The 26,346-nt window shown below is 40.0% G+C and overlaps 1 protein-coding gene across 7 annotated transcripts in view; it reads left to right on the forward strand.

Annotated features, from left to right (window-relative positions):
• HEPH (hephaestin) overlaps nucleotides 1-20,837 on the forward strand; it is an 80,502-nt gene extending 59,665 nt beyond the window's left edge. For 3 of the 7 annotated variants that reach the window (XM_082444915.1, XM_082444917.1, XM_082444920.1), the window contains 6 exons: nucleotides 9,594-9,700; nucleotides 10,811-11,036; nucleotides 13,482-13,621; nucleotides 14,475-14,637; nucleotides 17,499-17,543; nucleotides 19,893-20,837. In XM_082444915.1, the coding sequence (XP_082301041.1) occupies nucleotides 9,594-9,700; nucleotides 10,811-11,036; nucleotides 13,482-13,621; nucleotides 14,475-14,637; nucleotides 17,499-17,543; nucleotides 19,893-20,125 (914 nt within the window). In that variant the 3' untranslated portion in view covers nucleotides 20,126-20,837. The other 4 variants (XM_082444918.1, XM_082444916.1, XM_082444919.1 and 1 more) reach the window with 3 other exon arrangements.
• Nucleotides 20,838-26,346: the final 5,509 nt, after the last annotated feature.

Consider the following 26,346-nt stretch of genomic DNA (forward strand, 5'->3'; position numbering starts at 1 on the left):
TTATCAAGGCAGAGAGAGAGAGAGCACAGAGATGGTGCCCACCAATTGGTGGGTAAAGATGGCGCCCATTGAGAAAAAATAGCTCTTGTCAGCTTTAGCATTGTAAAGGGAGAGTGTGAAAATGGTGTCCACCAGTATCTTCATCCATGGAGATTATCCAAACATGCCCCTGCTCCTCAGGTCAGTGCTTTAAGATTAGCAATGAATTGCTTTGACATAAAGTCTGAGTGCTTTTCAAATGGTTACCTCTGTTCTGGGCCCTGGGGTGAGTGAGTCTGCATGTGAGCCATTTAGAAGGTATTTCTTAGTTCACTACATCCCTTTGGATATCATGAACATGAGCCCCATTGGTTTAAAAAGCCACATATTTTACAGCTTCATATTTCAGGTTCAGGTATTAAAGGGGGGGGGCGCTGTTATGAGGTATGAACACTTTGCTCCTCAGGGAGAAGCTTTGGTTGTGTGAGATCCCTCCTAATTCTGGATTGTTGAGCTGCGGTGGGATTTATGGTAAGACCATGTCTCAGTCTCTCCTAGTGTCTCGATGTGATCCTTTTCTCATTTGCCAATGTGAAGGAATCACTCAGCTAGTTTTCGGGTCTTTTTCAGAGGAAATTTTCCCATAAGAAGCTTTAGATTTGGTGTTTTCCTGAAAGGAAATGTGTTCAGAATATTCTTACATTGTGTCTTAGACTGCCTCCTGAGAACCCTGTGATGATGAGGCTTCTTTACTCTCTGGTAAAGAGGGTTGCTTTTTGTCTGCTTTAATAGCCAGATGTTTGCAAGCAGCTTTCCAACAGCAGATATAAGCGATCTGGTTGTTGAGAATTCTTTTGGACAATCCATTTTCTTTTGGCCAATGTTCAACTCTTAGGCTACTTCTGTATCCTTCACTGTCACTCCCATCAGCATTAAAAAGCTTCAGTAGCTCAGGGAAAAAATTGCTTCTTCAACAGTGACTGACGTGATCTGTGTTCCTGCTATAAGAATTTTTTTAGCCTTTCTCAAGGAAGTATATATTATACATTAATGAATGTATTTTACAGTAAAATTAAATTGAAATCAGACTCTTTTAAAAAGCTTAAAATGGAAATCAAGGCATTTATCAAATTTCCATGATGAACCAAAATCCTGACTTTCAGAATTCAGCAATCATGATTGTAGATGAGGGCCATTAATCCATGTTTTTAAATAACTAAGGATCTTGTCCATACTTGGAACAGAATTCTGTGTATAAGTGACAATCATTTCAAATGTAAATATTTTAGGGGCCCCAGATATTTTAATTGTTCAGCCATACATGTGTTGTACTTCATCATCTGATGACTTGCATGGCTCCCAGCCAAAGAAAAATATGTTACCCAGCAGAGTTTAAGACCTGACCACACAGATCATGGCCTAGTCAAGACCCATGGTTCTAACAGAGGGAAGGACTAATACTTCTGTTCTAGAATTTTTTTAATTAAAAGTAACTTTATATTTAGTAAAATTCACTCATACTGTAGCATTTCATGGATTTTGAAAATGCATGCACTTGTGTATTCACCACCATAACTGAGATACAGAACAGTTCCATTACCCCCAAAACACTTCTTCAGGCTGCCTCTTTGTAGTCAAGCCTTTCCCCCAATCCCACCACTTTTGTCAACCACTTTCCTTATGTTCTACATCCCTATGGTTTTCTGTTGTACAATGTCATAAAAATTGAATCATACAGTTTAGCCTTTGACTTCTAGATTCTTTTCACTTAAAAAAAGCATTTGGAGGATAGCAAAATTTGCAGATTAGGGAACACCAGATTCCTGTTCCTCCACAGCCCATACTTCTAAGAAACAAAGAAAACAACAAACCAAATTCAGGTATAACATAGATGTTGAAACTGCCTGACAGGAATTTTAAAATAACTACAATTAATATGTTAAAGGCCCTAATGGAAAAGGTGACAAACATGCAAAATGAGATGATAATTTCAGTGGAGAAATTAAAAACTATAAGAGAGAATCAAATGAAAATGCTAGAAATGAAAAATAGAGAGAGAGAGGCTTTTCAATGGTCTCTTCAGTAGACTTCACACAACTGAGAAAATGACTACTGACCTTGAAGATAGGTCAATAAAAATTACCAAAACTGAAATACTAGGAGACAAAAAAGAGGAAAAAGAAACAGAATGAAGCATGTAAGATCTGCGTGATAATATCAGACACTCTAACATAAATGAAATTGAAATCATAAGAGAAGAAAGAGAGATAGGACAAGCAAAAGATTTAAAGAAATAATAGCGGAAACTTTTCCAAAATCAACAATAGACACAGAACTACAGAATCAAGAAGCTCTGAGAAGACCAACGGGGATAATTACCAAAAAACAAACAAATAAATACACACACATGCACACACATGCACACACACACACTTGCAAACACCCTTAGTCATGCCATGTAAAGTCTACTAAAACCAAAGACAAACAGAAAATCTTGAAAACAGCCAGAAAAATAAAACCAAAGCACATTACATACAAAGGAACAAAGATAAAACTTATGGCAGATTTCTCATCAAAAACTATAAAAGCAAGAAAGCAGTAATGAAACATTTTTAAAGTGCTGAAATAAAAATACTGTCAATGAAGAATTATATATGCTGGAAAATAAGAAGGAAAAATAAAAACATTCTCAGAAAAAAAGGCTATAAGAATTCATTGCTAGTATATCTATATTACAAGAAATTTTAAAGAAAGTACTTCAGGAAGAACTGACATGGCACCAGAAAGCAAGTGGTAACCATACAATGAAATAAAGAGTGCTGGAAATAGAATAAATAAAGATAAAAATAAAATTTATTTTTTTTCATTTTTAGTGCTCAAAAGACTGTCTAAAAGAAAACTTTATCAATGTAGTGTATTTTTGTATATGCAAATATAAAATATATGACAAAAAATACCACAATGATTGGAAGTGGTGTATTGGGAATATACAGTTGCAAAGATCTCTTGCTAGATAGTAACCAATATAATATTATTTGAAGATAGATTCTAATATATGTTGTAAATTCTAGAGCAATAAGTAAAATCATTTTTAAAGGGGTAGAGTGAATTAATAATAGAGAAAAAATGGAATCACATAAAATGCTCAATTAATGCAAAAGAAAGCAAGAAAGAAGGAAAAAACAAAAAGAAATAGAAAAATAGAAAAAAATCTACCAATATGATAGATTTTATTTCAATGATAACAATAATAATTTTAAATTTAAACCAATATAAATACACCAACAAAAACAGATGTATATTGTGATACTGGATTTTAGAAGATTACCCAACTATATGTTATATAAAAGAAATTCACTATAAACATAAAGGCAAAAATAGGATAAAAGTGAAAGAATGGACAAAGATGTACCATGTAAACACTAACATGGCTAATACTACTGTCATGGAAAGTACACTTTAGACTAAGGAATCTACCAAGGATAAGAAAGATATTACAATATAATAAAGAGATCAATTCTCAAAAATAAAACAAAAACTGTCCTAAATATGCACACATTGAACAACAGAACTCCAACATACATGAAATCAAAAACTGATAGTATTGAAAGGTAATTTGTATATTTCTAGGAATTTCTGTATTTCATCTAGGTTATATAATTTGTGGACATATAACTGTTTTGGTGTTTTCTTATAATCCTTTTTATTTCTGTGAGGTTGGTAAAATATCCCTACATTCACTTGTGATTTTAGTTTTTTTTGTTTCCGATTTTTTTTATTGAAGTATAATTGATTTATAATATTGTACAGCAAAGTGATTCAGTTATATATAGATAGATAGATATAGATATATTTCCCTGTGCTATACAGTAAACCCTTGTTCCTAATCTATTTTATGTACAGTAGCTTGTATCTGTTAATGCCATACTCCAAATTTATCACTTCCCCTCTCCCTTTCCCCTTTGGTAACCATAAGTTCGTTTTCTATATCTGTGAGTCTATTTCTGTTTTGTATATAGATTCATTTGTATTATATTTTAGATTACACATATAAATGACATCATATAGTATTTGTCTTTCTCTGACTTACTTCACTGAGTGTAATATTCTCTAGTCCATCCATGTTTTTCCAAATGACAATATTTCATTCTTTTTTATGGCTGAGTAATATTCCATTGTATATCTATACCACATCTTCTTAAACCAATCATCTGTGATGGGCAATTTGGTGTTTTCCATGTCTTGGCTACTATAAATAGTGCTACCATGTACACTGAGGTGAACATATCTTTTGAATTAGAATTTTCACCTTTTCTGAATATATGCCCAGCATCACATTGTAGCTCCATTTTTAGTTTTCTAAGGAAACTCTTTACTGTTTTCCACAGAGGCAGAACCAATTTACATTGCCACCAACAGTGTACAGGGTTCCCTTTTCTCTGCACCCTCTCCAGCATTGGTTGTTTGTAGACTTTTTGATGGTAGCCATTCTGACCAGTGTGTGGTGATACCTCATTGTGATTTTGATTTGCACTTCAGTAATGATTAATGATGTTGAGCATCTTTTCATGTGACTGTTGGCCATCTGTATGTCTACTTTGGAGAAATGTCTATTTGGGTCTTCTGCCCATTTTTTGATTGTGTTCTTTCTTTTTTCAATATTGAGTTGTATGAACTGTTTATATATTTTGGATGTTAATCTCTTGTTTGTTCCATTGTTTGCAAATATTTCTTCCCATTCCACAGGTTGTCTTATTGTTTTATTGATGCTTTCCTTTGCTGTGCAAAAGCTTTTAGATTTTATTAGGTCCCATTTGTTTAGTTTTGATTTTATTACTTTTGCCTTGGGAGACCGAACTAAGAAAATATTGCTATGACTTATGTCAGAGAATGTTTTGCCTCTGTTCTCTTCTAGGAGTTTTATGCTTTCATGTCTTAGATCTAAATCTTTAAACCAGTTTGAGTAATTTTTGAATATGGTATGAGGGAGTGTTCAAGTGTTCTATTTTCATTGATTTACACGTGGCCATCTGGCTTTCCCAACACCACTAGTTGAAGAGACTGCTTTCTTTCCATTGTACAGTTTTGATTCCTTTGTTAAAGATTAATTGACTGTAGGTGTGTGGGTTTATTTCTTGACTCTCTATTCTGTTCCATCGATCCATATGTCTGTTTTTGTGCCAATACCATGCTGTTTTGATTACTGTAGCTTTGTAGTGTTGTCTGAAGTCTGGAAGTCTAGCTTTGTTCTTTTTTATTAGGATTGTTTTGGCAATTTTGGGTCTTTTTTCGTTCCATATAAATTTTAAGATTATTTGTTCTAGTTCTGTGAAAAATATCATGGGTATTTTGATAGGGATTGCATTAAATCTGTAGATTGCTTTGGGTAGTATGGCCATTTTAACAATATTAATTCTTCCAATCTAAAAGCATGGGATATCTTTCCGTTTCCTTGAATTATCTCCAATTACTGTTTTCAATGTTTTATAGTTTTTAGTGTATAGGTCTTTCACTTCCTTGGTTAAGTTTATTCCTAGGTATTTTTTGACACCATTTTAAACAGGATTACTTTTTACTTTCTCTTTCTGATATTTCATTGTTCGTGTAAAGAAATGCAACAGATTTCTGTATATTAACCTTGTACCATGCAACCTTGCTGAATTTCTGTATTAGTTCTAATAGTTTTTGTGTGGAGACTATAGAGTTCTCTATATAGAGTATTATATCAACTAGAAATAGTGAGAATTTTACCTCTTCTCTTCTAACTTGGATATATTTTGTTTCTTTTTCTTACCTGATTTCTGTGGCTAGGACTTCCAATACTGTGCTGAACAGAAATGGTGAGAGTGGGTATCTTTGTCTTGTTCTGTGCCTCCATTCTATTTCCGAGATTTTGGATCATCTTTACTATCATTACTCTGAATTCTTTTTCAGGTATGTTGCCTATTTCCTCTTCATTTATTTGGTCTTTTAGGTTTTTACCTTGCTTCTTCATCTGTAACATATTTCTCTGTCATCTCATTTTTGTTGATGTGTGGAGCTGTTTTCCTCTCTTGCTGGTTGTTTGGCCTGAGGCGTCCAGCACTGGAGCTTGCAGGCAGTTGGGTGGAGCCAGATCTTGGTGCTGAGATGAGGACTTCTTCGAGACCTCACAGTGATTAATATTTCCTGGGACCTGTAGTTCTCTGATAATCCAGCAGTTTGAATTTGGTGCTCCCACCACAGGAGCTCAGGCCTAACCCCTGGCCTGGGAACCAAGACCCTGCAAGCTGTGTGATGTGACAAAAACAAACAAACAAACAAAAAACAGACAAACAAAGCCCAAGGCAAATATTAAAAACAAAACAAAACCAACAAAAATAAGAAGTAACAATCACACAAACAAAACAAAACAGACAAATAAAACCAAAGACAACAAAAACGAATCTAAATAAACAAGACAAAACAACAAACAAACAACAATGAAAAAAAACCCAAGGAAAGCAAAAAACAAGAAGACACCAAAATGAACAAGAGAGCCCAAAAACCAAAACCAATAATAAAAACAAAACTAACCCAAACAGAAAACTAAAAACAAAACAAAATCAAGAAACAAACTAAAAGAAAAGCTAAGTGAACAAAAGACAAACACACAAAAATGACACACACACAAAAAATCAAAACTAGAAAAAAAGGATAAAAACAAAAGAAAATAATAAACAAAGCAAAACAAAACTAAACAAAAATATCAAAAGTACAAACCAACAGTAAAAAAAGGACAACAAATAACAAAGAGCAGGACAATAACAAAGAATAAAAATAAAATTAGAAAAATAAAAAAATATATTAGAAAAAATAAAAATGAAACAACAACAAAGCAAAATAGAACAACAGCAAAAAGATAAAATAAAATAAAATAATTTTAAAAGTTTAAAAAATAAAGTTAAAGATAAAAATATAAAATATTAAAAAATGGAAAATTCTGTGATGCTTCCACTATCAATGTCCCTGCACCCACGGTGAGCTACAGCCAACCCCCACCTCCCCAGGAGGTTCTCCAAGACCTCTCGGTAGGTCTCTGGACCAGCTGTGTCATCCCCACCTCTGCTTGTATTCCTCTCACCAGCATCTGCTTCTGAAGCACACATGCTTGCATAGGCCAGCTGGGGTGCAGACTTCCATGGGCATGGCTGCAGGGGCTGGCACAGATGGAGGAGGCTTTGGAGAAGGGCGGCGCTCAGCCTGCCAGGACCTGTGTGGACAAAGGAAGATTTGTCAGGGGTGGTGGCAGGCTGCCAAGACCCACACGGCCCATGGATGTTTTGGAGGAGTTGTGCTCAGGTCCACCAGGACCCGTGTGGCCGGAGGAGGCTTTGGCAGGGGCGGGGCTCAGGCATGGGGCCCTAGCAGGCTTGCCAAGGCCTGAGCAGGTGGGGGGAACCCTGGTTTTCAGGGTGGGCGAGCCTGCTCAGACATGCACAACTGACGTTGCCCAAGGAGGCCAGCCCAACAGGTGGGAAAGGGCATTCCAATGGCAGCCCTGCCTTTTACGCACCACTCAACAATTGCATCTCACCTCCATGGTGGCCTGGGCTTCCTCTGCAAACCTTTCTGGCTGTGGAGCCCTTCCCTCCTGCTTCCTCAGGCTTTCTCCTCACAACCAACTGCTACCTCCTCCCTGGGTCCACTCTCCAAACCCCACTCTCCAGCACCCAGCCCTCCTACACACAACTCAGGCTGGGGTGTGCAGAGCTGTGGCACAGACTATATGAATAGGTATTACTTTGTCTGTCCTGCCTTCCACAGACTGGTTGCTGCATTCCCCTCCAATCTCCCAATCCCCTGAAAGTCCCTCTCTGTCACTACTGTTTCCCTTGCTGTAAGTGAGCTTTTCTGAGTGTGGGAATCTCTGCTCTCCTTTAGCTCCCCCTCAGGGGCACTGGTCCCATCCTGTTTCCACTTTTCTTCCCCCTTTCCTTCTTTCTTTCATCCTACCTGGTTGCTCAGGGATTTTTTTGTCCCCTTAGGTGTCCGAGGTCCTCCACTAGTGTTCGGTAGGTGCTCTCTGAGAACTGTTCCAATGTATTCTTGATGTATTTGTGAGGAGATGCAAACTCCACATGCTCCTATTCTGCCATTTTGACTCTGCCCGCAATGTTCAGTATCTTTGATTTACAATATTATGTTAATTTTATTTATACAGCATCGTGATTCAATATTTTTGCAGATTATACTCCATTATAAGATATTTTAAGATAACTGCTATAATTCCCTGTACTATACAGTATATCCTCTTTGCATACCTATTTTATATATAGTAGTTTGTTTCTGTTAATCCCATCAAACAAACAAACAAACAAATAAATAAATAAATAGTCTGAAGTCAGGGAGTCTGATTCCTCCAGCTTCGTTTTTTCCTTCAAGGCTGCTTTGGCTATTCGAGGTCTTTTGTGTCTCAATACAAATTTTAAGATTGTTCTAGTTCCATAAAATATGCCATTGGTAATTTGATAGGGATTGCATTGAATCTGTAGATTGCTTTGGGTAGTATAGTCATTTTCACAATATTGATTCTTCCAATCCAAGATATACCAATCCATGGTATATCTCTCCATCTGTTGGTATCATCTTTAATTTCTTTCATCAGTGTCTTATAGTTTTCTGCATACAGGTCTTTTGTCTCCCTAGGTAGGTTTATTCCTAGGTATTTTATTCTTTTTGTTGCAATGGTAAATGGGAGTGTTTCCTTAATTTCCCTTTCAGATTTTTCATCATTAGTATATAGGAATGCAAGAGATTTCTGTGCATTAATTTGGTATCCTGCAACTTTACCAAATTTATTGATTAGCTCTAGTAGTTTTCTGGTGGCATCTTTAGGATTCTCTATGTATAGTATCATGTCATCTGCAAACAGTGACAGTTTTACTTCTTCTTTTCCAATTTGTATTCCTTTTATTTTTTTTTCTTCTCTGATTGCCGTGGCTAGGACTTCCAAAACTATGATGAATAATAGTGGTGAGAGTGGGCATCCTTGTCTCGTTCCTGATCTTAGAGGATATGCTTTAGTTTTTTACCATTGTGTATGATGCCTGCTGTGGATTTGTCATATATAGCCTTTATTATGTTGAGGTAGGTTCCCTCTATGCCCATTTTGGATTGGAGCTTAATGACAAGGAAAGTCTGGCTAAGTATTTGAGGCATCAATACACGCAGATCATAATTGACATCAGAAAGATGGCTGAAAGCTTCCATGGAGACAGTATGGAAAAAGAGGAGAAGAGGACTAGAGACAGAGCCTTGAAGAAACAGCTCATTTAGAAGGCAGCATCAGGATAAGGAGACCAAAACAGAGCCAAAGAAGGAAGGTCATGATAAGCAGGGAGAATAGTAGCAGAACTGCCTTACTAGAGTATTGGACCTGAATATTTAAAGATAGGGACAGTAGAAGAGATGCTGAGGGTGTCCCAGGAGGGAGAAGAATAAAGTCACAAAAATAAAATGAAGACTGATATGGAAATGATGGAGAAATATCTTAAAGGTCCTGGTACTCACCTGCCACAGCCTCTTAGGGATACCCGGGAACTGGGAGAAATTTCTGACCTGGTCCAACTGGAGACTCCTGTTACCCCTTCTAGGTGAGGTTCTCACTTACCAATGGAACGTCCCAGAGAGATCTGGCCCTGGGCCCAATGATTCTACTTGTGTTTCCTGGATCTATTATTCTGCAGTGGATCCCATCAAGGTAAAGACAATATTGGCTTCCTGGAGTTGTCTCAGAAATGGCCAGGTTGCCTAGCAAAAAGAAGTTATTAAACAGATGTAGTAAGAAGCCCAGCACTAAAGTCCAGGGTTCAGGTGAAACTCCTCAAATGCTGGGCTTATTCTAGTAGGTAGGAGGAGGGATGAAAGGAATAGGTAGCACCACATGTTAGTTCTGAGGATTTTCTTCCTTGTTTCTTCTTCTTGGATAATATAAGGCAGTATGTTATCATTTAAGAAACCTAGAATTGGTTGTCAAGAGATTGGGTTTCTAGCCCAAATTTTGTTCTGTCTTGCTTTTGAAGTGACTTTAGGAAAGTCATTCTGCCTCTGTTTCCTGGAAAATGGGCTTATCTATGTAGCCACCCATCTGCTGACAGGCAGATGTCAGCTATCATTTACTGAGAGCCTACTACATTTTACCTGGTGCTTTGGATGATGCAAATGTAAGATACAGTTCCCATTTTCAAAGAGTGTGATCTAGTTGTGGGAGACAGATGAATATAAACATAACGTTAACATTAAATATATAAAATATTATATATATATATATATATATATATATATACACAGAATAAATTTTAAATATAGCTTAGTATTAGCAACCCTTTAAAACCATTTAATAGAAAGTGCTGTGGGGGTCCATGAGAGAGTGATTACTTCTGCTTGGAGGAGAGGATGAATGAAGGGGAAACTGGAGAAGGCAAAATAATGGTAGGTAGATATACATTGAGCCCTGAAGCTGAATAGCAGTATGATAAAAGATAGGGATATGGTGGAGGGGTGGACATTATAGGAGGAAGAAACAGCCTGAGAAAAGGCATTGTGTTGTGAAAGTGATTGGTGGGTTTGGAGATCAACGAATAGTCCAGCAGAGATAAATCATAAGTGAGATAGCATATCTTACTTGTGTCCCAAGATGGTTGTGAGGATGAATTCAGATAATATAGTTGAGGTGCTTATAAATACAAGACATTATGATGAAGTGCTGAGGGCACAATGGGCTTGGATGTCAGCCTGTCTCTCTGTAGAGCACTACCACCCAGAAACAACTCCATCTAGTTCACTCTCTCCCTCTTCCTCCTATCCTTAGGACATGTACAGTGGCCTGGTGGGACCCTTGGCCATCTGCCGAAAGGGCATCCTAGAGCCCAATGGAGGACGGCGTGACATGGACCGAGAATTTGCCTTGTTATTCTTGATTTTTGATGAGAACCAGTCTTGGTATCTAGAAGAGAATGTGGAAACTTATGGGCCCCAGGATCCAGGCCATGTTAACCTACAGGATGAGACTTTCTTGGAGAGCAATAAAATGCATGGTCTGTAGAAAAGAACCTAACCCTCTTCCAAAGAAGTCCCTACTGGCTGCATGGGGGTATCTGATAGGCACATCACAACCCAAGGGAGCATAATTTCTGAAAGAATAGGAAAGTGGAATGGGGACAAATTAGAAGAAATGTCTCCTACTACAGTATTATATATTTCATATATAAAATAGGTAATATGGTCTACGTTAGTTCAAGTGCCCAGAAAGCAGGAAGCTGACTCTGTAAAATTGCTGTGGTGACACTAGCACATTTTAACATATTAGAGAAGGCAAGATGGACATTTATGACCCTCAATGTACCTGGTGCACTGGCTGATTAGGGCCTCTCTACTTAAAAATTCTGAGTTTAGTTTCGCAATATTATCTTATTTCCTTACCACTCTGGATCTGAGATCTGTTTTCTCAATAGATTCTAATATAGACAAATGAAGGACAGCTTATCCTTTAATCTATTTTTAAAACAAAGGTTCAATTTACAGATGGAAGGATTGGAGAGAGAGCCTCAGAGAGCAGCATACTGGGTTATATTACATACAAATAAGAGCTTCTTGATGCTCAAATGGATTTTGGAGGTAAATTGTGCACTCAAGCCTTCCTTTGTTCTAGAGATTTGTGTATCTTTAAAAAAATAGAGAAAATCTCAAAGAAGAGGGAGAATTTAAGTGCAGCAGACTGTATGAAGTGATTTCTCACTATCTCTTCTAGTGTAGTATTTCTTTGATTTGAGGATAAGTTGCAGCTTTGATAGTGACTCTACTGGAACTCAAAAGTAGTATCTCATTGTCACACAGATTCTAGCTATTTCCCCTTGATGGAAATATGAGTGATTCACATTGAATCCAGTGATTCACAAACTTTACAAAATGAATTTTTTTTAGCTCCTTTCAAATCAGAGAAATAAATTGCCCAAAACCAAAATGGAAAGAGGACACAGATCTTGCTATTGCAGGGGTTTAGCTAATGCTCATTTCCATCTGTTTGTTTATGTGTTTATTCATCCAGACTCTTCAGGAATCAATCTATCTACCTATCTATCAAGCATTTGTTGAAAACTCTCTGAGTGCCGGCACTAGAGAAAAAAAAATAATGTTGGTGTCTGAGGGCAAACAAATAATACCATTTCCCTCACTTCCAGATTCCTGAACCAATTGAAAAAGAGGCAGGGATGCTTAAGATCAAATGTGAACTTACTGAGAAAGCTAATTGGCAAACTGAATTTAGTTCTGCAGCAAAATGGGCTTACTAATACTCCCCCAACAATGGATAGATTTTTCATCCTGTCACTGATGTAGAGGGACAACAATACCCTCCTCCTTCACAGGGGCAAAATCTTCCCCATGATGGAATAACAAATCCATCTGCACCACTTTCTATGGTCAGACTGAGTTGAGCATATTTAGTCCCTTCTCTCAAATACAAAATTTGGCCAGAGTAAATAGACAGGCTATAAATGTTCCTTCCATTATTTCCTCTCTTGGGATGTAGAGTATAAATCATCTTCCCTCTGTGAGAAAATGAAAAGTGAGGGAGTGTATCCTGGGCATAGTCTTGACAGTGTGAATTAACATGGTGATGAGTGGTTTGTTGTCTTTAAAGCATAGGATGTGGCCTGGGAAGAGGCAGATGTTGAGTCCCATGTGTTAATATCATTTTAAATTCCAAGAATGTGACAGGTATTTTTTTTAACATTTATTGTAGGCTCAGGTGTCTGCTGGGTGTTCTGAAGAATACAAGGAATATAGTATATACATTTATTTCCTGCCTAATAGAAACCAACAGCCTAGTTGGGGATATAAAATTCCACAAATTAAAAGATAGGTAAATGTAGGAGGCAGTTTCTAGTGAGTTCCAAAGGGTGGTACAGACAGTACTGGAGGAGTTCAGATGTGGAAAGGGATGCAGGCAATGAGAGGTGCTGAGAGGTGCTAGATCAGGGAAGTATTATTAGAAGAGGTGAAGGTATGACTGGGCTTTGAAAAGATGGATAAAAGGCGGGAAAATTTCTGGGAGGGAAGATCAGAAACATGAGCAAGAACACAGAGAACATGGATAAGGGGCCATATGGGGGGATGGCGAAAAAATCACCTTAATTAAAGTAAATATGTTAGATAGTGGTGGATGAGTTTGGGAAGGTAGTTTGGGGTTGTATTTTGAAGGACCTTGTTGGCTGAGCTAAGGAGGCATGAACTTGATATTTTGGGCAGAAGGGAGCTATTAAAGTATTTTAAGCAGCAGAATAACATGATCATATTAGTTACTTAGAAAGACCACTCTTATAACACCAATGTGGAAGATAGACTGGAGAGGGACAAATGGAATAAAAATGAGAGAATTTAGGAGGGTATTGCTATCATCAGAGATGATAGGGATTAGCTCTAGGGTAGTGGCAGTGGTAAGTCAAAATGAGAGATATAAAATAGTTTTTCTTCTCTTACAGCCATTAATGGAAAGCTCTATGCCAACCTCAGGGGCCTTACCATGTACCAAGGAGAACGAGTGGCTTGGTACATGCTGGCCATGGGACAAGATATCGATCTACACACTGTCCATTTCCATGCAGAAAGCTTTCTCTATCGGGTGAGCTGGAAAGAAGGCTGAGTCCCTCAGACTGCTTTGATATCCATTAAGAAAGAAGAGAATAAAAAGAAACATGCTAATAATCAGTTAAAAGAAGAAAGGTCTTGTACGTGGAGTATTGATCAGGGAATTCTAGTTTGGTTTTGTATCCCAAGGTCAATCATTGCCCTCCAGGCCTTAGCTTTCCCTTATGATATAGAAGAAATGAATGGCTCATTTATGGGATAAGGAGATTGAAGGAATAAATGTAATTCGGTCTCAGTCAGGGACTTGAGGTCCAGTAAGCAGTCATCCTGAATAAGAAATTTCAGAGTAGTGTCTCACAATCTCTGAAAGTTCTTAATCCATTCCTGAACTTCAATTCAGGACCTACCTGGGACAACATGTGGGTTTTGAAGAAGAAGATTTTGTCTTAGGGAAAGGGGTCAGAGTTGTAGGCATTAATGTGGACTTAAAGACTTAGAAGTCCTGATAAAGGTGGTGGCATAGAGGAGAAACTAAATTGAGTTTCATTTCTAAAGTAAATATGTGGATCCTTCCTAGGGGTCAAGGCTTAAGCCTGCTAAAAAGTATGGATATACTAGTTTTTAGCCCCCTAATGAAAGACTAAATGAACTTTACTTTGGAACACTTTAAGAAAAAGTAGGAGGAGAGAGTCTCCTCTGTTGAGTCAGTTTGTATGGGTGGGTTCACAGAGGAGATGGATAAGATGGAATCTTCAAGCTGTTCTCTGGTCTGTGAATCTTGAAGTTCCATGTCCCTGGTGTGGATACCCAAGCCTTTTAATTCCTATAAGCTCTGAGACTATCTCTACCCTTCACTTTCTCTCTCTCACCCACAATCTCTCTTGCAGAGTGGAGAGAGCTACCGGGCAGACGTGGTGGATCTGTTCCCAGGAACCTTTGAGGTTGTGGAGATGGTGACCAGCAACCCTGGGACATGGCTGCTTCACTGTCATGTTACTGACCATGTCCATGCTGGCATGGAGACTGTCTTTATGGTTTTGTCCCAAAGAGGTAAAGCCTAATTAGGCTATCTTCTAGCACTGTATCTAGCCTGTAAGAACCAGATAATCCAAGAAGTGACTTGCATCCGTCTTCTGATCCCAAGAAGACAGAACAGACCCCTTCTCGTGTTCTCCCAACCAATATTTCTCATTCCCTGTTGCTCCCCTGCTCATGCCCCCTCCTAATTTCTTTGATACTTGTTGAGCTCACATGAATTGACTCAGCCTGGCTGGGCTGTATGTATTGATGCTTAGTGTAGATTTGTTTCCTTTGAATATATTTAATTTGTATGTAAATTTATTATTTTAGAGTTTATTAGAGGTACTAACTATTTCAAAGGAATCTTATTAATGAGTTCTTTTTTTATAAAAAGGAAAAATATAATTCTAACAGTCACCCCTTAATTGGTTTGTTTTGTGGGGATTGTCTAAGGCTGGAAAGAGATATTAGCCTTCAATTACAACTAATCCCAGACAGATGCTAACAAGGATGGAAAAAACTTTTTCTTTGTATTTGTTATATGGAGACGTAATAGCCAGGGTATTTTCTTTACCAATAAATCTTTGTTCATCACCAATAACATAGAAGAGTAGGCTGTGTTGAATTTTGTGTCTTTGGGCCATTGAAGGGTTGAGTCTCACTTCTTAAGCCTCTTAACCTGAATCCAGTACTCATCATTATCCCCCTTGCAAGAGGCTCAATAGAAACTCTTGGGACCCACATGAATCCAGAGAGGTTTTTTTTCTCCTGTTCTTTTTTTTTTTTTAAGTCATGCTGTTTTGAAAACTGGTTATATTGAGGTAGGTATTCTGGGATTCCCAGCCATTGACATTCTGTCAGCAGGAATAGAAAGTGGGAAAATGTCTTTAGGCATTCAAACAGGGCTAGCAAACCAGGGTAGAAAATACAACTCTGCTCTTTACCCCCAGGGAGGGAGATGAATAATTGTACATTATGATTTCCTATATCTTTGGAAAACTTTGTTCTCTGGTAACACATACTGCTAGAATGTGTCTTCCAGTTACTACTGTAGTACTATTCCCCACCACCCAGACAGGCACACATAATTCTTTGTTGTATTCTGTCAGTCCTTAGAATCAAAGTCAAGTGGTGAATTGATGTATCATCAAGATGCTATAGATCCAAAGCAACAGATTGTCTCCATATGTAGTAACGGGTCATGTCAAATATGGACCATCTAATAGATAAGAGACTGCATCAGTACATATCATCAAGGAACTTCCATGAATAAGAATAGCTTACCTCTCTCTATAATAATGAGCCAGTCCATAAATTTTACCTATTTACCTTTTGTTTGTTTGACAGACTATGGTCTAATTTGATATTGTTCCAATCACATATAAGCTAACAGGCCAACCAGAGGGAAGAGTTGAAGACAGATAGGGAATAAAAGACTAATTGTTGGAAAGGGCTTCCTGGTGAAGAAGCAGGGGATGAAAGCCAGAGCTACAAAAAAATATTAGAGTGGGGTAAGGTCATTTTTTTCTACTAAAAGAAGAGAGAAAACAGAAAAAGACCAATGTGTAGGTTTGGGTGAGAGGCTTGACAAAAAGGTAGATATTTCTGTCTGATGGTCTGTGTTTCATCTGTGATGGAGGAGACAGAGTCATCTACTGAGGATGAAAGATAGGTGGTAGTGTAAGGGGCTTGAGAAGAGTGGGCAAAGTGGTTATGAAATAACCACTCTGGGTGGTGGGGAAAAAGTTACTCTGAGTGATGGAAAATAAATTAATTATTGCCAAGCAGCATTGAGGACTTAGTTGAAGTTGGGCCCAAAGAATACTGATCTTTACAATTGTGTGATGTTTCTCCACCAGCACTCATCATACCAGAAAAAAATACAAGGAAAGTATAGTTACTGGGGTTTCAGCAAATGATTATAACATTCCTGGTAAGTTAGTAGTTGAAGTGATAGACAATGGAGTCCAGCCTGGCCAGGAATGGAAGAAAAAAACAGGATGAAACTGGTGAGGTGAGAAAAATGGAAGTGTCCAGGAGGTCTTCATGAGAGGAGAAAATAACAGGTGAAATAGAATAAATAGCATTAGAACATGGAGAGAATAGGAGGCTGTTGTTAGATTTTAGACTTATGAGATGGAGCAATTCTGCATAATTAGTCCAATGTGACCATAAGAGTGGTTGATAGAGTTGGAGTATATTTGAAATTTGTTAGAGTTAAGAGGCCTAAAAACTGTGAGGCTTAAGTGTTGGATGGGTCAACACTCATGATGGGAATTGAAGACAAGAAAGACTGAGCCACGTACCAAAGACTTCCATGAATGAAGAGAACTGCTAGGTAACAGTGGCAAGAAGTGGTTGTGGTTTTTTAGCCAAATAATATAAGCCTCAAAAGTAATGGATCTTTGCAAAAAGGGGAGGAATAATAAATAATATCAAAGCATCATTGAGAAGATAAAAAGGAAGTACGGTTCTCAGAAAAGAGCTCAGCCTCATTAAAGCAAGAAGAGGAAGAAGTATTCTAAAAAGGTTGAATATGTAGGGATGTAGGTTGGACAAAGAGCAGGGGCTTCCTGAAGGAAGACTGGGAAAAGGTGGTAAAAAGAGCAATAATGAGGATAAATTGCCAATAAATATGTAAATATTGGCAGAGGGGTGACTTACCCTTTGGACTCCTAAGCCTATGCTCTTGCTCATATTTTGTGTCACTGCTCAAAATCAAATCCACATACTAATACTGACTTTGATCACAAGATAGTTAATTCCAGTCACCTCCATTTTGCTTACTATATCACAGAGAGTTTCCTCCAACCAATGCTAACCTCCTACAACAAGCCTGTGGATAGGTAGGAAGAATAATAGGACTAACCTCTTTTTTCTTTTTCCTCCAGAACACTTAAGCACTACCACCATCATCTCTGAAGAGACTGGAAAAGGTAGGGAGAATGATACACAGATTGGGTAGTTATATATGTTGTGCATTTGGGGAAAAGTGCAGTGCCTCTAGAAGATGGGTTTCACATGGCTGAAAGGTGGACCTCAATACTAGCAGAAAACATCCTGAGATTTATTTAAGACTTCAGAAGCCAGGAATCTAAGGTTAAACTTCCAGTTAAGCTTCCCTCAGCATGTTTATTCTCTCTGACCCCCATGCCCAACCTCCTGAGTTGAGGAAAATTGTCTCATCCTCAGTTGAAGGCTACTATCTTTTCCTCTTACTAATGTGTGAAGGGGAATAAAATTCAAGGTCTTGCTGAGTTGTGAATGAAGGTGCTATAGCACAGACACGAATTCCCCACAAGGATAGTGTGAAACTAGGACAAATGCCATTCAGTCTGCACCAGGTAATTATTCTTTCATCTATAGAATACTAAATAGTTGACTCTTTAGAACCATCCATTTCTGTCCTTCCAGAAAATAGAGATTCTTGTTCTATCCAGGCTGGGTTCAAATAATGCTTTCACTCTCTACCTCATTTGTACCTGAACTGAGAAGGATTCAGAAAGTTCTGAGAGGCTAGAATGGATGTTAGAGATCTTCAGTTTAGTCTGGAGGTTTTTCAGCTCTGTTTGGAAAGTTTCTAATGAAATAAGTATCTTATAAACAGTCAACCAGGGGAATAGGATATGTCCTGGAGGGTTAGGGAGAGGTAAGGTGAAGCAGAGAGAGCAGAGTGACATACCCATATGTATATGTATTTGTATATATATACACACATATATTTGTATATATACATATTTTGTGCATACATTTGTATATGCATTTGTACATATCAGTGTGTATATATATACATACATCCTCATAAGCTCTTGTCTGTTAAAAAGGTTCAACAGTGGGGAAAACCTCTCAAAACTGGTGGTCTACTAAAGCCCAATATTTTCTGCATGAGAAACTGAGAGATGGAAAGTGATTTTTCCAAGGTCACAAGAGAAGTAAGTGGTAGAATGTAAACTCAAAACCAGAATGTTTCCCAGCTTCCATTTGAACTCATTATATTTCATCTTCTCTCAGTTCTGTAAGAGTATTGATTCATCCAATTATACATTCATCAAACACATACTAACTGCCAGAGACACCACAAAAGTAAGACATAGTCACTATTTTCCAAGAGATTCATGTCTAAAAGTGGAATGAGACACAGAGACAATAATTGCAGTGCTGGATACTATATGTTATTTTTTTAAAGTGGGGAAACAATAATAACAACTGATCAATTATTGTACATTTGCTGTCTTCCAGGAGCTATGTTAAATATTTTATAAATATCAACTCACTCAAGCCTCACAATAAACCACTGAATTAAATATGGTTATTATCCCCATTTTATAAAAGAGGAGACTGAAATCCAGAAGTGAAGGTGGATTAGGTCACTTGGCCCAAGCAAGTAAATTGTGGGAGTACAAACAGTACAGATACTTTGGTCATACAAAAGAAAGACCATTGTTAGTTATACAGCTGAATTGAAGAAAGCTTTGCTGAGACCTATAATGTTTAAGCTAGGGATAGAATGGTGAGGAAGAAGAAAGGGTGTTCAGGCAACTGGAGCAGCATAAGAAAGTCTTGGAAGCCTGAAAGAGGCTCACCCATTCTGCAGAACAAAGAATGAGTTGCTATCCCTGAAGATAGTAAATAAGAGTAGGCTAAGTTAGAATCTGATCGTGAGAGTTGCAATGTCTAACTTGAGTCTGAGCTTTATTCCATAGGCTAATTGGAGATCATCAAAAGTTTGTATGCCAGGAACTAAGAAAATTAGATATTTCACCTAGAAAGATCAATGTGACATCAGTGTTATAATGACCCAAAGATGGGAGAGACCAGACAGCACAGAGGCAGGCTCTTGTCATGGTCCAATGGTCAAAGTGAGTATTGATAAGCTAGATAATTGAGTCAAACTTCTTCTCAGGAGTTTCTACTTACTGCTCCCAGTTCTACCCTCTGGAACCACGCAAACCAAATTCAATTCTTTTTTTTTTTTCTACATCACAGGCTTTTATATATTTAAAGAAATATGTCAAGGCCCTTCTTACTCTGAGTGTTAGCTCTTTCCATGGGGGGATTGGTGCCTCAATGCTTCCTAATGATTTTCTCAGCTATGACATTTTGTTACGCTGGTTCTCTGTAACCTCCGAATCTGTCATCATTGGCTGATCTTTTAAGGGATAAGGATAGTTCCTCTGTCCTATTTGGATGACCTTATTTCTCCTCTCCCAGAGTTGACTATAAAAGAAGACATTTTAGAGTATTCTCCATCCCAGGGTTCCCACTTTCCTCTTGTTCCATTTCAGTAGCAATCCCCAGTGACATCGGAGAAAGCAATGTGAGGATGCTGGGCATGCAGATCCCTGTAAAGGATATCGAGATACTGACTTCTGTCTTGATTGCCATGGGTGTCACTCTCCTGCTCATTGCTCTGGCTCTTGGTGGTGTGGTGTGGTACCAGCATCGGCAGAGAAAGCTACGGCGCAACAGGAGGTCCATCCTGGATGACAGCTTCAAGCTTCTGTCTCTCAAGCAATAACAGCTGGATCCTGGAACTGCACATCTGGAACACAGTCCCAGCAGGCCATGGACTAACAGCTGACCTCACTGTCACTGTCAAAGGGGCATGGGTTTTAGAGAGGCAGAGGAGGGAATCAAACTCAAGAGAGTATTTCTTCACTAATTTATTTACATGGAAATGATATGCTTTCTTTTTCTTTAGTTTCTTTACTCCACTTGGGCACCTGGGGCTAAGTGAGTCCCCTAGTATCTAATATCACAAATTTCAACAGCTATATTATAATATCACCCACTGACACTTGGAAGGTCTGGAAATTTCTAAAAACTGACTCTTCTCACAAAGTAGATACCAAGAGTAAGTTTCACTGTTTAGGTTTCTACTGCTTTACAGGACCTAAGCAAGTTCAATTTGAACTGAGGCTAAGTGAGCTGTGATGATAATCCAAATCTAAACTAAGGACTAAGAACATAGGCATGATGGGGAATGGGTGGGGTGGGATTTTAAGATCTAAATTGTATTTTGATTCTTCTTGGCAGTGGACTATTTTGGTTAAGTGGGTAGATAGAATATTGTTGTCATGAGCAACTACAACCTTTGGAGGCAAAAGCTCCTCAGGAAGCCAGTACTCCAAGTTCTTGGCACAGTTGCACTGAAGGGAATGTTGAGTGTCCTCTCCATGTTTTAGTCAGAAAATCCTACACATTAAAGTGCTTGTTAGAACACCATAAAAGTGAACTTGCTGATTTTGATTGTCTCTGTGGCCTCTGGGAGGTTGTGACTGTTATTGAAAAAGAGAGCACGCAGCAAGACTGGTGGGGGTGACTAGTGTTGGGCATAGAATGGGTCTGCCTATCCTTTGTGGACCCTGCAGGTTTGTGTTTTGGAAGTGAAGAAGCTGCCCCAGAGGAAGCCTCAGAATCAGAGTGGTGGGTACCATCTTTTGACCCATAAGTGCCAAAAGTATTCTGAATGCTAAGAAAAGTTGCCAGAGGGAAATAGAGGGCTGAAACTAGGCTCAAACCTTTACACTGGGCAAGGAGAGGTGGGCACAGATCTAATGGGCTCTTTTGGTAGTTGGGGGTATGAGAGGTCTCCTTGCAATTTTGAGGGCCTCTTTATAGGGTAGAGTCCTTCCTCTGGTAATTTAAAGCAATATTCCTTTGTCACTTACAAGTTCAAGCCTCTCTAAAACCTTGGTCAGAGAGCACAGACAAGACGCAGAGTAGGGATGGGATAAGATGGCCCATTCTTACTATAGTATCCATAATACCATTTCACATGGCAAGTGGAGAATGGAAGAGGCATCAGGGACAGTTAAAATAATAACTGAAATGCATAGTGCTTTACACTTTACAAAGCATCTAATACCTGATTGCACTCTACTTCCCTTAGTTCTATCAGGGTGATACTTTGTTTTACCTTTTAGTAAACAAATGATTATAGAGAGTAAGTGATTTTACCCCAGGCCATTCAGCTAAAAATTGAGTGGGGATTCAAGCCTTCATCTATTCCACTCCAAATACCTGCTTCATCCTTCTATATCATGGAAACTCCACTAATCTCCATCATTTGTTACCCATATTGAATCCAACTTTCCTTTTCCTGTCTTTCCAGCAAAACTGTCTGCCTAGTTAGCAACGCTTTGCAGATTAACTGTAGAAACCCACAAAGCTGGTGTTCAGTTACTAAATAATGTTGAAAGTTGGAGGGTAAAACACAGGCCAGAGCCCATCATTCATCTTGGTTTATTGTGGTCAATGGCTCTGTGGAGAGCTTTACTGGAAGTCTCAGAAACATATCAGGGCGTGGGGTAGGGAGAAGATTTGGATTATTAGTGATAAAATCAAATGAGAGTATTTAAACCATTGCATAATCAATGCACTTAACAGCAGAACTCTGTTGGTGTAGTGTTAAAGTGAAGGTTACTGAAAACTCAGTGCACTCTGGGGACTCTACTCAATTATTGTAATTTGTATGCAAATGGAAGGTGGTCTCAGTCACGAATCTGAGACAAGGAGAAGTAGGTGAGATGGGGATACGTTTCTTCTGAATGTGTAACCCTGCTCCTGATTGGGAAATGTAAGCTCAAGCCCATGTATTACAGAAAAGTATGCATTTTTGTAGTGGGTGTGCTCCCTTTGGGGATGTAGGAGATGTTTTTGACAATTAAGTGGCACTTCCATCCATTCAATTGCTCAAGTCAGAAATCCCCAAAGTAAGCCTTGTTTGTTTTTCCTCCAAAATATCTTTAATTTATTCATCTGTTTCTATCTTCATTGCTACCACCCCAGACTAAAGCACAACCATCTGTTACCAGGACTTGTGTAGTAGCCTCCTGCTTATATCCTTACATTCACTCCAGCCTCCTACAATTGATTCTCCATGCAGAAAAGTGATGTTTGAAAAACATAAATTGGACTTCCAGTTTAGATGAGCTGCCATAGGTTCATGTCTCTCTGGAGATAAATAAACCTTGGAAGTAATTTAAAAAGACAACAATAGAAGGACTCAAAAAGATAGAGAAGAGGAAGGCAGCCTGAAGAAGAACAGAGAAACATAGCAACAAAGCATCTTCTTAACACCTAACCTAGAAGAATGCAGCCCAAAGTCAAAAAGGAGTCCTAGTGACAACCCCAGGTGGGCCTGGGACTCTGGAACGAGGGACTGGGGAGGAGTCTTGCTTACATCAAGTAACCATGGAAGCTGCTCTTCATCTCTGCTGACCAGAGACTCTCCTCCCCCAGTTAGACATTAGGAAGCAACTGCAAGGAGAATCCCAACATAGCAAGCTGAAGCCCAGGAAGCACTCTTTGTGCCTGTAAGCTGGAGAATCCCTTTTCCTACCCAGAGAAAATAATGGTTCTGGCAGAGGTCAACAGGAACCTCAGTGACATCAGAGAAACCAAGCAAAACTGAAGAGCACAGCAAAGCCTCTGAAAGTTACATTGCCATTGGAACACAAAATTATGCCAGGACTTATGCTAAACATAAACAGGGTTACTGCCTCCTAAAATAGATCGTTTTAATATGATTCAGAGTTCCATCATACGAAGAATCAGTAAAATCACAACTTGAATGAGAAGACAGTATACTTTCTGGGTGCCCTCTATGTGGGCTGTGTGGGTCCTTCTGTTGTGGTGGGCTGATTACTGTGAGGACACTGGTAAGTGGGACTGTCTCCCTGTCCAGTTGGTTGCCAGACACTGCCTTGTGCAGAGGCTGTGAGCCACAGGTGATCAAGGCCATGTCCTGGTATGGCTGCTTTCACAGTCAGGGGACTCCAGGTCCTGGTGCCAAGCCACAGATGGGTGTGGCCATGTCACAGGTTGACTGGCTACTGAGCCCAGGGGGATCTCAGGGCTAGTGCTGGCCCACCAGTGCATATAGCCGGGTCCCATGGTGGTTGGCTCTGGTGCCAGGGATCTCAGAGCAAGTGTCGACCTGCTGTAGGGTGGGGCCCCAGTACATACTGGAGTGGTGTTGGCCTGCTAGAGGATAGGCTGGTTCTTGCCACAGCTGGATGCAAGGTTGCCATGGTCCCAGAGCTGGTGCTCACACACAAGCAGCTGAATCTCGGTCCTGGGTGTCAACTGACTTGCAGAGCTAGGTTCTGGGGTCACTTGCTGTGGGGCAGGGGTTCCCAGAGCTGGTGTTGGCCCACTGGTGTCCAGCTCCAGGGCCCAGGATGACCCAGGGCTAATGCCAAAACACTGGTGGGTGGGACCAGAGATTGAGGTCACTCTCTGCAGGACCCTGGGTACCCTAGAGTTGGTATAGGTAGGTGGATAGGGCAAGGGACCAGGGAATCCTGGGGCTGGTGACAGGCTGCTGGTGTTTGCACTGTATGTTGACACAGCTGCCTACAGGGCCTTGGTGATCCTGGGGCTGGTGTCTGCCTGCTGGTGGGTGAGGCCTGGTGCCAGGGCTAGTGCTAGCCCACAGGATGGCAAAGCCAGGTCCTAAGGTCTCTGGCTATGGGACCCAGAGTTTCTGGAGCTGAAGTTGTCCTACTGGTGGGTGGTGCCAGGGCCCAGGGAGTCCTGCGGCTAATGACAGCCCACTGGTGGGTGGAGCTGGGTCCCAGCATCTCTGGCTGCATGACCCTGGTGGTCCCAGAGATGTTGTCAGTACAAGGGTGGGTAGGAACAAGGCCCAGGGGATCCTGGGGCTGTTGCCCATGCCCTGGTGGGTGATGCTGGGTTCCAGGGTTAGTAACGATCCACTAGTGGGTGGGGTTGCTTCCTGGGCCCTCTGGTGGGTGGGTCCAATCCCGGGAGGGCTTGGGTCTTGGGGGAGGGGTCCTACAGAAGCTGGCCTGCTGGTGAGTAGGGCTGTGTCCCTGCTCTGCTAGCTGTCTGACCTGGAGCATCCCAGAACTGGTGCCAAATGGCTGATGGGTGGGGCCAGGTTCCAACACTAATAAGCAACAATGGTGCTTACCAACACCAGTGTCCTCTTGGTGGGATGAGCTCCCACAAATGGCTACTGCCAGTGTCTGTGTCCCCAGGGTGAGTTTCAATTGCCTCCTGCCTCTCCAGGAGGCTCTCCAAAATCAGTAAGCAGATCTGACCCAGGCTTCTTTTAAATTACTGATTCTGCTCTGAGCCTCAGAGCATGTGAAATTTTGTGTGTGCCCTTTAAGGGTGGAGTCTCTGTTTCTCACAATCTACTGTGTCTCCAAAAAGCCCCACTGGCCTTCAAAGTCAAATGTTCTGGGGGCTCATCTTACTGGTGCAGGACCACATGGCCGGAGAGCCCAATATGGGAAGAACCAGTGCAATTGGGATTATTCTCCTTTTGTGGTCACATACCAGGGAATATGGGTCTCAACTATACGGAAGCTCTGTCTCTCCTACTCATCTTGTGATTCCTTATTTATATCTTTAGCTGTAGCATGTCTTTTCTGCTAGTCTTCAGGTTGCTCTCATGGATAGTTGCTCTTTGAATAGTTGCAGTTTCATTGTGCCCATGGGAGGAGGTGAGTTCAGGGTCTACCTAGTCAGCCACCTTGTCCATACCTCCATCCAGTCTCATGTTACAATTAAAAAAAAAATTCAGACACTATGTTAGACACTAAGGATACAGGGATAAATTGTTCAAGCTCATTTTCCAGTACAGAAGACAGTTATAAGTAAAGTGCTCTGAAAGCAGATGGAAGAACCAGATAACTGGGAGGGATCAGGAGGAATAGCAAAGAGAGTATACTTCAGCTGAAACTTGAAGGATGAGGAGAAACTTGGTAGATAGGTGAAAAAGCATTCTATGCCAGGCTAACAACATATATGACAGCAGGGAGCTTGAGAATGTATTGTGTCTTTAGGATGTAGAAAAGGAAAGTCATATTTTAATATGTCTAATGGAGAAATATTGCTTTTTCCCACTAAATGTGCTCCTCCTCCATTCTATCCCATTTCAGCAAATGGTATCACCATCTGTTAAGCTATTCAAGCTGGAAACTTAAGAGTCATCCTTCAGCCCTCCCTTTCCCTCGCCCCTAACTTCCAATATAACCATAATTTCTACCAGTAGTATATTCAAAATGTATCCAAAATCAACCTATTTTTAACATTTCTACACCCCCAGCCAAGTTCAGGCCACTATCAACTTTCAACTCAACAAAAGCAATAACCTCCTCCCTGTTCATACTTTTACCCTTGCCTTCCCACTACCCATCCTTTCCACAGCAAATTGTGAGAACTTTTAAAAACATAGATTGGGAGAGGAGCTTCAAGATGGCGGAATAGTAAGACGTGGAGATCACCTTCCTCCCCAAAAATACATCAGAAATACATCTACATGTGGAACAACTCCTACAAAATACATACTGAACGCTGGCAGAAGATCTCAGACCTCCCGAAAAGCAAGAAACTCCTCACGTACCTGGGTAGGGCAAACGAGAAAAAAGAAAAAACAGAGACAAAGGAATAGGGACAGGACCTGCACCAGTGGGACGGAACTGTGAAGGAGGAAAGGTTTCCACACATCAGGAAGCCCCTTCACGGGCGGAGACAGTGGTTGGCAGAGGGGGGAGCTTTGGAGCCATGGAGGAGAGTGCAGCAACAGGGGTGCAAAGGGCAAAGCAGAGAGATTTCTGCAAGGAGGATCAGTGCCGACCAGCACTCACCAGCCCGAGAGGCTTTTGTGCTCACCTGTCGGGGTGGGTGGGGGCTGGGAGCTGAGGCTTGGGCTACGGAGGTCGGATCCCAGGGAGAGGATTGGGGTTGGCTGCCTGAACACAG

Source organism: Balaenoptera physalus (genome assembly GCF_965194825.1).
Source record: "Balaenoptera physalus genome assembly, chromosome: X".
NCBI lineage: Eukaryota > Metazoa > Chordata > Mammalia > Artiodactyla > Balaenopteridae > Balaenoptera > Balaenoptera physalus.